General features: G+C 41.6%; 1 protein-coding gene across 3 annotated transcripts in view; it reads left to right on the top strand.

Annotated features, from left to right (window-relative positions):
• The window catches only part of chl1b (cell adhesion molecule L1-like b), a 116,460-nt gene that overhangs the window by 86,712 nt on the left and 14,402 nt on the right, over positions 1-15,346 (top strand). For all 3 annotated transcript variants that reach the window (XM_061833253.1, XM_061833252.1, XM_061833254.1), the window contains 4 exons: positions 192-307; positions 525-729; positions 851-973; positions 4,704-4,883. In XM_061833253.1, coding sequence (XP_061689237.1) covers positions 192-307; positions 525-729; positions 851-973; positions 4,704-4,883 — 624 coding nt within the window. The remainder of the gene's footprint in view (positions 1-191; positions 308-524; positions 730-850; positions 974-4,703; positions 4,884-15,346) is intronic.

Below are 15,346 nucleotides of genomic sequence, written 5' to 3'. Positions count from 1 at the left end.
CCTCCATCCCTGTAGTTCTGTCTTTTCCCAATATAGTGTATCTATACCCTTGTTGTCAGTTTTCCATTTGTGATGTGGTTTTAAAATTGGATTTTGTCACAATAGCAGTCTGTATTCCAAATTGTAGCTATCCCTGTGATATGTACATGCAGCGTGCTGTATACAGTATTCTATTGGGTTTCCTTCTGCAGTTCCATCCGCAGCACCTGATGATGTAGCAGTGGTGGTGATGAACAGCTCAGTGGTCAAGGTCAGCTGGACTCGTGTAAACAAGGACAAGTTGCATGGACATCTGGGGGGCTACAGGGTAATAGCTCAAAACAGACCCTTGTTTTCAGCCACAGTTTAAAAGAAATGACCCTGACACCGTCTCACCATTTGGTGCTGTCATTCCTCTGTTTCCTATGGATCCTCTTCAAAACATTGCTCTTCTGCACACCATGCTCAACATCCTGTTACATATAGATTAACATCCCAGTACATTAACTAAGGTGGTAATGGATCTCTCTTTTTTGTTTTTATAGATAAACTGGTGGCGTCTGCGGAGTCTGGTGGATTTGAAGAAAAGCCATGAAGACAAACAGACATTAACATTTCCCGGCGACCGCAACCATGCTATCATACCCAGGCTGCAACCCTTCTCCGAGTACAGTCTCATTGTTATGACCTTTAACGGTCGTGGCAATGGTCCTGGCAGTCATCCTGTCAACTTTAAAACCCCAGAGGGAGGTAGGATTGTGGGAAAACAGCACAAAATTTATTAAATTAAATCTTGTGAATAACAACAAAGGAAAACCGACTTGCCGAATTCAACTGATTACTACATTTATCAACATTCTTTCTCTTGTAGTTCCTGAGAAAAATCCAGTTTTCAAAGTCACAGATACACAGAGGCACACTGTCTCTCTGGCTTGGGCCCCACCTTCACAGCCTAATGGAATTTTAACAGGATATCTTTTAGAGTACCAGCTAAGTATGTACATTATCCATTCACTTCATAATAATAAGAGACCTTGATATTAGCTTACCACAAGAAAGTATTGTTTTTCCCATTGATTAACAATGTTAATGTCCATGGCCTATTTGCATTGCAATTAAAATTACAAAAAAAAGGAAGCAAACAAATTATACAGTTTTTTGGGATAAAGTTTACCACAGCATTAGAAAAGATTGGGTTCGTCATCCACATCGCATCAAATATTTGCAGAACTTTGCTATGTTGTTGATTGTCATCTTCCCCATGATTACTCTCACAGAAAGGGAAATTATTCTGTCTCTTAAATGCATCTTGAGGTCAAAATGTGTGCAGGAAACTTGTCGGGTGGATGTCACGCTCATGTCTTCTTGAATGCATGTCCTAATCATTCATTGACTCACCAGAGCAGGGCACTATGTCATTGCCTGTCAGGGTTCCGTTTTACTGACCTTGTGCTGTCGACAGGGGATGTCACCAAGATAGGTCACAGTCCCAATGGGATTTGATAACGGAACACAGCCCGCGTGTTGGCACACAATGTTGTCTTCAAACAAAAATAAAAGTGAAGCTCAGGAGTAACTTCCAACAACATCTTATTGCCACATTTCCTAGTTAATTGAGTTTGATTTGGCAGCTGGGTAAGAGGGCCAAATGTCACAGTGTATTTCAGGAGAGGACACTTTTAGTGTGAGTCGGCGATAAAGCTGATGGACTCATTGAAGCGGGACTATGTTAAAGTCCCCTTGAAGGAAGCCATATGCGAAAAATTTGGGTTAATGCAGGCAGCTGCCAAGGTAGCTTCAGTGACACAAGTGAAATTTCCAGCTGAGGAGCAGCTGTTACAGGGCTACACCCAGCCACATGTCAGCCTTTAATGGTTTTACATCACTAAGGTTTCACTGGCAGGTCTCCTGTACCATCATTTTATATGCAGGAATATTGCATCGTGTCTACATTTTAACATTGAAGATGCAATGAAGTAGAACGGATGCTGGATAAAATATTTTGATCATGTCAAAGCATCACTGTCTTATCAATCTGAAGCATGCAAGCAGCAGCTGTGGAAGTGATGGTTGTTTTTTCGCGTTACATTTTTTTAATTACCTTGAACTCCATCCATCCATTGTCTGAGGGGCTTCTCATCACAAGGGTAGGTGATGGGGTACAACATGATCTGGTTGCCAGCTACTCACAGGAATAAACAAACAACCATTTGCAGTCACAATCACACCCAACGGGCAATTTAAAGTCTCCAATGAATGCATGTTTTTTAACTTCTAGGAGGAAACCGGGGTGCTCAGAGAAAACCCACACAGGCATGGGGAGAACATGCAAACTCCTCACAGGTGGAGCCAGGATTTGAACCCTGGTCCTGAACCTTAAACTCCCTTTTGATAATAGCAAGCCATTTAAGGCACTAATCTTTTCAGGAAGACTCATTGAGTGCACTATATGGATTTAGTAATGGTAAACAACTTGGTCATTTCATACACTTATTCTGAGTGAATAAGACAGTCCAGTTCATTTTAGTAACTCGAGTCACATCTTTGCAATGAGTTCATTTGGAGTGCGTCGGTGCCTTTTGTTGGCATGCTAACTCAACTTGGATACTTAGCGGCAGCCAGCCGACTCTTTGACTCATGTTTTCCGTTCATAGAGACCTCTGACTTGTGTCTTTTGTTTAAGAACAGATATTTGAATCATCAGTAACCCCAGTGATTCCGCAACTAACTGCTCCTATACAAAAGTCTTTAGACACTTCTTAAACAAGTAGGTTGCGTTAGAGCTTTAGTTCCCCCTGAGACTAAATTCTTCATTGAAGTATTTTTGTACAACTCTTTGTTTCCAAGTTTGTAGTAACAGTTTGGGGAAGGCTCCTTTCTGCTACAGAATAACTATGCCCCAGTGTAAAAAGTAGGCCTTTGAGAGGTGAATGAATATGCAAGGATAGATTGACTTTAAATTGGACTAGGCTCTCTGCACATGCTCCTATCTCCATCTCACCGAAATGAGCTGAATTTTTACCAGTATCATTAAAAGCACAAGAGAAAATGAGGATGAATCTGGTGACACATTGGAAAAAATGCATCAAAAGAGGACGATTTCAAGACCGACAATAATACAATGAAATTTCATGCTGAAACATCCATCCATCGATTATTTTGCTGCTTATCCTCACGAGGGTCACTGGGCGTGCTGGAGCCTATCCCACCTGTCAGTGGTTGCCAGCCAATTGCAGGGCACATAGAGACAAACAGCCACACTCACAATCACACTTCGGGGGAATTTAGAGTGTCCAATTAATGTTGCATGTTTTGGGATGCAGAAGGAAACCTGAGTGCCTAGAGAAAACCAACACAGGCATGGGGAGAACATGTGAACTCCACACAGGCTGGGCCGGGATCGAACCCAGGTCCTCAGAACTGTGAGGCCATCGCTTTACCAGCTACTCCACCATGTCGCCTCATGCTGATACAGATGGCAATTAATGATGTATGTAGATGTATCATTAGCACAAGATCGACAGGTTTAAGTAGACACCCACGTAAATCTATGTTAGGTTCAAGCACATCAAAATAAACCAAAAAAAAATGTACTTTTCATATTTGTCCACTAAGCTGCTTTCTGATGCCCTGTGATTGACAGTGTATGTTTTTTAGAATTAACATTTATATTCCTGAAGGTTTCCATATAACATTGACAGAAGTTCCCCTAAATGTCTAAAGACAAAAAGAGTACATATTTTCAGTAAGTAAAATAAACACCAACAATATAGAGCATTAAACCTGATCCATTTCCCTGCTCGACATGGTGCCAATGTACTACTCGCCTCCCATTGCTCCCTTGTCTTGACGTGATCTAATAGTTACCTGGAAAAGGCCCTCTTCTAATCAAGCTGAAAGAATACAGACGGTCAAGAAACAAACAACACCCAGCAGATGTGAACTGGGGACAAGGATGGAAAAAAAATATATGGAAAAGTAATCTGCAGCAGGTCAACTACTGTCTGTGTCAATGTATTGATGGACAGAAAATGCTGTACAAAGTAAAGTGTAAAGTAACAAAGTAAAGTGAGCCTGGTTCAAAGTCATCCTGTTGCTTCCATAAGAGTGTAAGTGGAATGTTTCAAAGAAAGTTGGTGAGTTGGGGTGAAGAATGTTCAAATTTTTTTATGCTTTTACATTCGAAAAAAGAGTTGCCAAATGATCAAAAGGGTCTGAAATGGAATTGAATTTGACTGATATCCTGAGTGTCATTTGGTTTGAAGGTGTGATCACACTTGTAGTTTAGTATACTAGTTCTGACCAAATTACCGTTTGCATTTTGAGTCACACATTTGCTCCTGGTTCATTTTACGTTCCCAATGGCATTTTTTAATCACTGGACCCCTGAAAAAAAAAACACATGTAAAACACAACACAATGCTGTTACCAGTTGAGATGTCAAGAAAAGTTTATAAAACACTGGATTAAAAAAAACAAAAAAAAAGATTTCGCCATGATTGCAGCCTTATACTATATATTTCACTGATAGTACTTTGGCACAAAAAATGTATTTCGCAGCACTTTGCAACATGTTCCAAAGCTAATAACTAAATTTGAATCAGTTTAATAAAAGGGCATTTTCCCAAGTACATCTTTTATAGTCAATATTTTACAATTCATCTGTGAATTAAATCACCGAGTGTCACTTTTTTTCTTTTTTTGACAATTTATCATCACTGCAGTTAACAACACAGATGAAGTCGGACAACTGCAGACTATCGACATCAGCAAACCTGACACAACTAAGTGGACCCTGCGGGACTTGGAGCCTTTAAGCAAATACAAGTTCCACTTGCGTTCCTGCACCACAGTGGGCTGTGGGCCTATTATCAGTGAGGAGAGCACCACCACCCTAGAAGCAAGTAAGTCAAACATGGAAGGAACAATGTTTAAACTGAATTGAGTAAACTGCTGTCTGCTTGTGTTACATTAAGAAGCAGCAACATTAGCATGATGGCAGAGAGCTGGTTCAGTATAATCAGGGTTTAGTGAGGGGTATAACAAACATTTTTTTTACGTTTTGTTTTCCAAACAGCATTCTGTCTGCACAAACTGAAGCCAAGGCAGCCAACTTTTTTTTATGTCCTATGAAGTTATATTTGTGGACGAGCAATTTCTTGTCTGTACTGCAGCTTTTCGTTTGTCACTGTCAAAGCAACTACTTATTGATAGGATGAAACATGCACGTTATGAGACAATCTGGAAAGAAAGAAAATTGCTTCATGCAAGGAGTAATTGAAGGTTCCAATAATTAATTGTGCAATCATGAAAGAGATGCTGGGTAAGTCAGCATAATGATCCAACTTGAAGCATATAATTGTGTCTTTGTGATGACATATCATTTACTGAGGATCACATGGCACACCTCGAGTCAAAGCAATCTGTGGACTCGACCGTGGTGTGAACAGTTAGAAAGGAAATGAAACAGAGATGTTTTTAATTTTCAATAAAAAGAGACTGTGAGTATGCTATTTTACTAGATGGTGCTTTTAATTTACTATTACTCTGCCATAATGAACATTATTGCCATTTGGCTGCAAATCCAGCAAAGAGAAAGTCAGTTGTCTCTCCGTGGTCTATCAGTGATTGCTTGTTTCAATATTGAAAATCAAAAAGAAATGATTACTAGAATTGTCTTTTCTGTGTTATGTTTCAAGTTTTCACATCATTCCATATGTAAGAATTACAGTAAGTAGTAAAAGTGTTAGTTTCATATTCGCTACCACCTTGTAAAAGTCCACTTTTCTTTTTTTGTTTTTTTTGTTGTCTTCTCACTGCCGTGCTGCTTTCAGTAAAAGTGAATCGCTTCAGCTGAACTTGATCATGCAATGTCTCATGTGTGTGAATGCCTGCTTAGGAGTGCATTTGCTTGCCCTTTTGTGTTTTTTCTTTCATTTATTTTTCCGCCCCGGCAGCTCACTCTGGTTCCCACTGACAGCCCGAGTATGAAGAAGAGATGCCATATACATATGCCATTTCACACATACACACACAATGATATGCTGTGTTAAAGGTAATCACAATACTACTATTAATCCATAAATTTAGGAAAACTTCAAAAAAAAAAAGAAAATCTTGTTATGCCTTAGTCAAGGCCATACTTGATATGTTTCTACCATCCATCCATCCATTTTCTTAGCCGCTTATCGTCACAAGGGTGGCGGTAGTGCTGGAGCCTATTCCAGGTGTCAATGGGCAGGAGGCGAGGCACACCCTGAACTGTTTGCCAACCAATCGCAGGGCACATAGAGACAAACAGCCTCACTCACAATCACACCAAGGGACAATTTAAAGTGTCCAATTAATGTTGCATGCTTGGGATGGGGGAGGAAACCGGAGTTCCCAGAGAAAACCCACGGAGGCACGGGGAGAAAATGCAAACTCCACACAGGGAGGGCCGGGAATGAACCCGGGTCCTCAGAACTGTGAGGCCAACGTTTTCCAGCTGCGCCATTGTGCCCCCTGTTTCTATTATTTGGACAAAATTTATTTTTAACGAAGTGATAATTGCCTTTGTGTGTTGTTTGTCCTTGCCATTAGCACTCGACATATCGTATATTGAAGAAAATAAGAACATATTCTTCTCAGCTCTAATTATCTAATAATTCCTACATTGAGCAGTCAAAATGATAATTTATTCTCTGATGATATTCACCTTTGTCCCCCCCAGTGAAACGTAAATGTGTAAAAAACTGGGTCCGGGGTTTAAATGCAGAACCATACCAGACTACAAAAAAATATTCTTCTTTTCCTTTCGGCTTGTCCCGTTAGGGGTCGCCATAGCGTGTCATCTTTTTCCAGCTTAGCCTATCTCCTGCATCTTCCTCTCTAACCCCAACTGCCCTCATGTCTTCCCTCACCACATCCATAAACCTTCTCTCTGGTCTTACTCTCGGTCTTTTGCCTGGCAGATCCATCCTCAGCACCCTTCCACCAATATGCTCACTCTCTCGCCTCTGAACATGTCCAAACCATTGAACTCTGCTCTCTCGAATCTTGTCTCCAAAACATCCAACTTTGGCTGTCCCTCTAATGAGCTCATTTCTAATCCTATCCAACCTGCTCACTCCGAGCGAGAAACTCAACGTCTTCATTTCTGCTACCTCCAGTTCTGCTTCCTGTTGTTTCTTCAGTGCCACCGTCTCGAATCCGTACATCATGGCCGGCCTCACCACTGTTTTGTAAACTTTGCCCTTCATCCTAGCAGAGACTTTTCTGTCACATAACACACCAGACACCTTCCGCCAGCTGTTCCAACCTGTTTGGACCCGTTTCTTCACTTCCTTACCACACTCACCATTGCTCTGGATTGTTGACCCTAAATATTTGAAGTCCTCCACCCTTGCTATCTCTTCTCCCTGTAGCCTCACTCTTCCCCCTCCACCTTTCTCATTTACGCTCATATATTCTGTTTTACTTCGGCTAATCTTCATTCATCTCCTTTCCAGCGCATGTCTCCATCATTCTAATTGTTCCTCTGCATGCTCCGTGCTTTCACTGCATGTCACAATATCATCTGCGGGCGTCATGGTCCAAGGGGATTCCAGTCAGACCTCATCTGTCAGCCTATCCATTACCACTGCAATCAGGAAGGGGCTCAGAGCTGATCCCAGATGCAGTCCCACCTCCACCTTAAATTCTTCTGTCACACCTAAGGCACACCTCACCATTGTTTCTCTGCCATCATACATGTCCTGTACTATTTTAACATACTTCTCTGCCACACCAGACTTATGCATGCAGTACCACAGTTCCTCTCTTGGTACTCTGTCATAGACTTTCTCTAGATCCACAAAGACACAATGTAGCTTCTTCTGACCTTTTCTGTACTTTTCCACGAGCATCCTTAAGGCAAATAATGCATCTGTGGTACTCTTTCTAGGCATGAAACCATACTGTTGCTCGCAGATACTTACTTCTGTCCTCAGTCTAGCCTCCACTACACTTTCCCGTAACTTAATTGTGTGGCTGATCAACTTTATTCCTCTATAATTCCCACAGCTCTCAACATCTCCTTTGTTCTTAAAAATGGGAACTAGAACATTTTTCCTCCATTCTTCAGGCATCTTTTCGCCCGCTAGTATTCTGTTGAATAAGTTGGTCAAAAACTCCACAGCCATCTCTCCAAATTGCTTCCATACCTCCACCGGTATGTCATCAGGACCAACTGCCTTTCCATTTTTCATCCTTTGTAGTGCCTCTCTGACTTCCCCCTTACTAATCATTGCCACTTCCTGGTCCTTCACACTTGCCTCTTCAACTCTTCCTTCTCTCTCATTTTCTTCATTCATCAACTTTTCAAAGTATTCTTTCCATCTATTTAGCACACTACTAACACCAGTCAACACATTTCCATCCCCATCCTTAATCACCCTTACTTGGTGCACATCCTTCCCATCTCTATCCCTGTGTCTGGCCAACCTGTAGAGATCCTTTTCTTCTTCTTTCGTGTCCAACCTGGTGTACATGTCTTCATATGCCTCTTGTTTAGCCTTTGCCACCTCTACCTTTGGCCTACGTCGCATCTCAATGTACTCCTTTCGCCTCTCCTCAGTTCTCTCAGTGTACCACCTTTTCTTCGCTAATCTCTTTCCTTGTATGACTCCCTGTATTTTGGGGTTCCACCACCAAGTCTCCTTCTCCCCTTTCCTACCAGAAGACACACCAAGTACTCTCCTGCCTGTCTCTCTGATTACCTTGGCTCTCGTAGTTCAGTCTTCCGGGAGCTTCTGCTGTCCATCGAGAGCCTTTCTCACCTCTTGCCAAAAGGCCGCGCAACATTCTTCCTTTCTCAGCCTCCACCACATGATTCTCTGCTCTACCTTTGTCTTCTTAATCGTTCTACCCACCACCAGAGTCATCCTCCCCACCACCATCCTATACTGTCGAGCTACACTCTCTGCTGCCACTACTTTACAGTCAGTAATCTCCTTGAGAATACATCGTCTGCACAAAATATAATCCACCTGTGTGCTTCTACCTCCGCTCTTGTAGGTCACTATATGTTCCTCCCTCTTATGGAAATAAGTGTTCACTACAGCCAACTCCATCCTTTTTGCAAAGCCCACCACCATCTGTCCCTCATAGTTCCCTTCCAGGATGCCGTACTTACCCGTCACTTCTTCATCGCCCCTGTTTCCTTTACCAATATGTCCATTACAATCTGCACCAATCACAACTCTCTCGTTGTCTGGGATGCTCAGAACTACTTCATCTAGTTCCTTCCAGAATTTCTCTTTCAACTCTAGGTCACATCCTACTATATAAACAAACGTTTAATTAGAATGCAAGAAAATAAGAAAAGCCTTGTGAAGGCATTTTCAAATGTGTTTGCATTTTTACTGGTACTTTTTGTTGTTGTCTTCCTGTAAAGTTAATCATTCATAATTTTTGGACACCCACATGGGTTCGAATTTATTTGCATTAGTGTTACATTATTTAATCAATTCATGGACAACTAGTCGATTATACAATTATTCGACAACTATTTCGCAAATTGATGAGATCTTGTTTAACTTAAAACGGTCCAAATCTTCAGAATTTCAGTCTTTTGACAGTAAATATTCTCATGAATATTCTTCCATGAAACAAGATTGATTATTTTTGTGTTGAGTCAAAAACATGTTTGAAAACATCTGCTATTACTTAAGACAGCAAAGATGAACATTTTTGCTGATTTTCTGACATCTTATGGCCCAAATCAGTAACTGAATGATAAGCAATGTATTTGTGCATTTGGTGCATGTAGATTTGATATAATGTCCTGTTTGTTTGTTTTCTTTAATTACGAGATGTAAAACATCCATATCATCCATTTCACAAACAAATAAACAGATTAATCAATTATTCAAAGTAATTGTTAGTTGCAGCCCTCTTGTGCATGATTCACTGCCGATAGTAATTATAATCAGAGTTATAACTTTATATCCTGCCTAAAGATCACCTGGTTGTAATAGTTTTCATTTCCCTGCTGCACTATGTGAATTAAAAGAGACAAGATCTATGCTCTATCCAGACAGAGTTGCTGGAGAGTGCCATCGCTTGAATGGGACAAACACATCTAATTGTCAGTGATGGATTTGTTGGGCCCCAGCCCCTCACTCTACTCGGCAGTGTATTGACCCAACAGTCACCTGACATTTCCATATCATCCTCAGCTGGCTAAGCAGCAGTATCACAGTTGAGACAAGAAGTTGTCTGAGTGGAGAGAAAATGAAGAGAAATATCGTCTGGGGTTTCTGCTGGGGACTTGTACCACATACTAGGAAAGGTGATATTTATAGGTCAGTGAGATAAGTGCAGGTGGCACGGTGGTGCAGATGTGGAGAGTCGGCCTCACAGTTCTGAGGACCAAGGTTCAAATCCTGACCCTGCCTGTGTGGAGTTTGCAAGTTCTCCCTGTGCATGTGTGGGTTTTCTTTGGCCACTCCAGTTTCCTCCCACATCCCAAAAACAGGCAACATTATTTGGTCACGCTCAGTATTATCAGAATATTTGGTGGCATCTCTTTATTCAAGTCTCTTGGACTTTGATGCTGCATCTTATGTATGTATCTTATGTAGCAGAGAAGTGCAATGCTGGGAAAAAAAAAAAAGGAGACAGCCTAGGATTATATTTAGTCCAGGGTCTGATCTTAATCAAACTCATTGTGCAGGTCCAGTGATTGGAATTACCTTAGTCACAGACTAATCCATCAACATTAGTCAAAGAGTGTCATTTGCACTGGTTGGGATGGGCAACACAGCCGCAGGTGTCCATGTGTGCTGAATTATCACCTGAGTAAATAAAGCACCTGAGCTGAAGGCACGACAGAAGATTTGCATGTTTGCCATGGGGAAATGAAGTGGATTGATGTCGACCTGCTCAGACAGCAGCTGTCAAGGCATACTAATGATGCACATCATTCGCTGCATTATTAGAAGTTGTTCCTCCTCGGTTGGTGAGCAAAAGGCCAAGTTATTTGATATGTCGAAATTTGATGATGCAAATTAAAGAAGGGATTCAGAAAAAAAACTGTCAAATGTCAATTCTAATGAAGATGATTAATTACTTCATTTTACAAAAAGCAAATGTATACCTAAATCTGATTAAAAAGCACCACATAACTTGCTATTTCTTGATAATTTTATGTATTTTACCAGTTTGTATAATTTTATTGAATAAAAGAAGGTTCAATTAATTAAGATTGTCAGTACATATACTTCCTGTATAATTTTCCATTTCGATCTGTGTTGTCCTTTTTTTTTTTTTCCAAAAATCTATAGTTCTATTTGTGGGACTCTAATCATGACACTATTACTCTGTCGCTAGTACTATGCTTGAAACATGTGTGAAAGCATTCATGCACAATTTGGTCCATCTGGATGTGGTATTTATTGTGTTTACTGTAAAGCAACTACTTCTGCTTTCATCCACAGAACGTTTACTGTTTTTTGAGAAGTTTAGTTTGTTTTTGGTTTAGTGTGTTCGCAGTTAGCACTCAACATGGATGTCTGTTAGTCTTAAAAAAGAAAAAAAAAACGAGTAGAGTGTAATATAATGTACTCGTGCTTTGAAAGTGCACTTGGATATTTGCTGGGGTGTATTATTGGCTATTGCTAGGCTATTATGGCCTGGTAGATTGCCCAGATGTTATCAATAATTATTTGTGCTGCTTTATTGGCTTATTACTTGCTAGTCAGTTCAATAAAGGTGCAACCTGTTAACAATCTTATGAGTCCTAAGAGATGTCACATCTCACAGTTTATTTTGACACATTTTGGTACGCTTTGCAATTTATATTGTGTGAAGATGAATCAAACCAGTCAAAACACAAACACTGTTTACAAACCCCTCAACTTATTTAAACCCAACAGAGCGAAATGCAAGTGTGAAAACTCCCCTGCTCTGTGTATCCAATTCGACGAAGGGCATTTTTGCACAATATGAACGTTGCAAGTCAACATTTCTGTTTTAGACTGACAGTGTTGCACAAAGCTGAGAGAAATTAAATTTTCTGCATGGTGTCAGGTAGATAACGGTAAACATTACAGGCCTTTGTCAGATTGGGGTTCTTACTCTGATATCATTTCTGCTGCTCTTCCAAGCCTCCTCTGCTGACCAATGCACAGGGTACTACGGTGGCTTGTGAAAGTATTCGGCCCCCTTGAACTTTTCAACCTTTTGCCACATTTCAGGCTTCAAACATAAATATATAAAATTAAAATGTTTTGTCAAGAATGGTGGAATGAAATTAATTTATTTTAAACTTTTTTAACAAATAAAAACCTGAAAAGTGGGGCGTGCAATATTATGTGGCCCCCTTGCATGAATACTTTATAGCCCCACCTTTTGCTGCAATTACAGCTGCAAGTCGCTTGGGGTATATCTCAATCAGTTTTGCACATCGAGAGACTGAAATTCTTGCCCATTCCTTGCAAAACAGCTCGAGCTCAGTGAGGTTGGATTGAGAGCATTTGTGAACAGCAGTCTTCAGCTCTGCCCACAGATTCTTGATTGAATTCAAGTCTGTACTTTGACTTGGCCATTCTAACACCTGGAAACATTTATTTGTGAACCATTCCATTGTAGATTTAGCTTTATGTTTTGGATCATTGTCCTGTTGGAAGACAAATCTCCATCCCAGTCTCAGGTCTTTTGCAGACTCCAACAGGTTTTCTTCCCGAATGGTCCTGTATTTGGCTCTATTCATCTTTGCATCAATTTTAACCATCTTCCCTGTCCCTGCAGAAGAAAAGCAGGCCCAAACCATAAGCCTGCCACCACCATGTTTGCCAGTGGGGATGGTGTGTTCATGGTGATGAGCTGTCTTGCTTTTACGCCAAACATATCGTTTTGCATTGTGACTAAAATGTTCGATTTTGGTTTCATCTGACCAGAGCACCTTCTTCCACATGTTTGGTGTGTTTTGTTGGAGGATGCTTTTTTTTTTTCCTCTGAGTGTTCGTTTAATTTCGGGTAGTGAGAATGTTGGTTATCCAAATAAAGGCTGGAGATGATGAACAGTTTCTTCGAAGAATTTACTGACAGAATATTTCGGGCAATTATGAGTTACAGACAATGGCTGTAGAGAGCAGATTGCAAGTGCAAAGATACAGAGAATGCACACATCCTTTATCTTGTCAGAAGGGCGGACAATGGGTGGTATCAAACCTGTGGCGTGAGATCGGGGCTTTCCACTTAGACAAAGGGTTTCTGTCTCAACCAGCTGGAGTGGTGGTCGGTACCCCACAACCTTTTTTGCTGCTCGATCTGCTGATTCATTTCCTGCTGATACAAAATCATGAGTTTGAGAGTGACCTTTGCATTTAAGGACTGCAACCGCTGTCGGGAGCATTAAAGCATCTCGCAATTCGAGAATGTTTCCGTGGGTTGGGTTACTGCAAATCCGTCTGTGAAAAGAATCAAGTCCGGGTTGTCAAGAGGTGTCACATAAAATCCAGTGTGGAGTGAGTTTTCTTCCGTGTTTTTTTTGTACACAACAATGCGGTTCTCCTCCGAGCAGACCTTCAGCCATGTTCACTCCTTCATGGGTAAAGAGAATATGTGGTTGTGTTAAATTGCTTACATTTTCCTCTGTCTTCCTCCGGTCATGGTGAAAGCTTGACTCGTGACGTACTGGACAGTACTGTGTGATGTTCGCACAGTCAGCGGGTGATGAAGAACAATGTGAGATGTCTTCTGAATCATTCTGGCTACAGCAGATGCGAAAGAAGCGCAAATTGAGTGTCTTTGCTCATATTTTTCCAATGGAGTTCATGCATACAGACAAACTTGTCGAATTCCTCTTTCCCCTTTCTGATAAAGAGCAGCAGAAACACTACGGATTTTTTCAGACACGTCAAGATAGAACATGTGACTGTAATCAGGAATCGCAAGAGCTGCGGCACTGGAAATATGTTGTTTCAAAGAGATGATGGAAGTGTCTGCTTCCGTTTTCCAACAAAGACTGTTAGAAAGATTGCGCATACCTTGTACATTAACCATCTCTTGGAGTGGGTAAGTGAGTTCAGCAAAGTTTGGAACATGATGCCTGGAGTAGTTGCAAAGACCAAGAAAGGCGAGCATGGTTTTGACATTTGTTGGTTTTGGATGATGGAGGATATTGTCTTTGTGAGAGGAAGAGATTCCTGTGCCATGGTGTGAGATCAGACGCCCGAGAAAAGAAACCTGTGGTCGGGCAATCTGGAGTTTGGACTTGGAACACTTCAGTCCAACAGAGGCCAAATGAGAAAGCAAAGACCCAATGGCTTTGAGACAAGAAGTTTCAGATGGAGCCGCCAGCAAGACGTCATCCACATACTGCACCAGGAGAACCCCATGAGGCAATTCAAGCGGATACAGCAACTGACGAAGACAGTCATTGAAGAGTCCAGATGAAAGGACAAAGCCTTGAGGCAGGCGATTATAGGAATAGCAAACACCATTCCAATTGAAAGCAAAAAATTTCTTCATGGAAGGATGAACCGGAATGCAAAAGAAAGCCTTAGCCAAGACAATGCAAATGAAATGAGTGTGGGCCGATGTAATTTGGGACAATGCCGAGTGCGGGTTCGGGACGGGAAAAGTGAGGGTTAACACGGACGCATTATTTGCTTGTAAGTCACGGACCATGCGAAGCTTTCCAGTGTTTTTCATTCCAACAGGTAAGATGGGGGTGGTAAAATCAGTCAGGAATTTCACACAACATTCCTGCTTTGAGCAAGCCGTCAATTGTTTGCAAAATGCCAATCATCCAAGCCTCTTTTTGCCAATCAGTGGCCTGTGTGCATACCAGGACAAACGGACCTAGATACTTCGCTGTGTGCTGAGGCGAGACCATCAAGGAGACATGTGGGTGACAAGGAGGCATAGGAGGATCCGGGGAATCCGCCATCCTGTACCATTTGAGTTGTTCAGGAGTCAGGAACACCGAAAAGGTGACACCTCATTTGCAATATCATAAGATCTGAGGTTGCGAACCCAAGGTGACTAGAGAGTCCAAATGTGTTTAGCTTCAAGCCAATAGCTTCGAGCCAACCACTGTGGTCAATATCCACTCTTGCCCAGGAGATGTCGGCAGTGGCCCATGCCACAGGGCGTTGTTCAACAAGTGGGAACTGGGAGGTGGCACCGGAGGCAGAGGCAGCCGAGCAGCAGTAGGTGTTACCATCCGGAAATTCCAGAATGAGTCGATCAGGGGTGCATTTGATGAGAGCGCATGTGGCGATGAGGAGATCTCTCCCCAAAAGATTGACTGGACAGTTAGGTACAAACACAAAAGAAGGCAAAAGAGTCTGTGACTGTTGGTTTGACTCTCTTGGGGTTGGTTGTAACCTCCTCGATT

The sequence above is a fragment of the Syngnathoides biaculeatus genome, chromosome 10 (genome assembly GCF_019802595.1).
Source record: "Syngnathoides biaculeatus isolate LvHL_M chromosome 10, ASM1980259v1, whole genome shotgun sequence".
In the NCBI taxonomy this organism is placed as follows: domain Eukaryota; kingdom Metazoa; phylum Chordata; class Actinopteri; order Syngnathiformes; family Syngnathidae; genus Syngnathoides; species Syngnathoides biaculeatus.
This window is presented reverse-complemented; position numbering and strand designations above follow the sequence as displayed.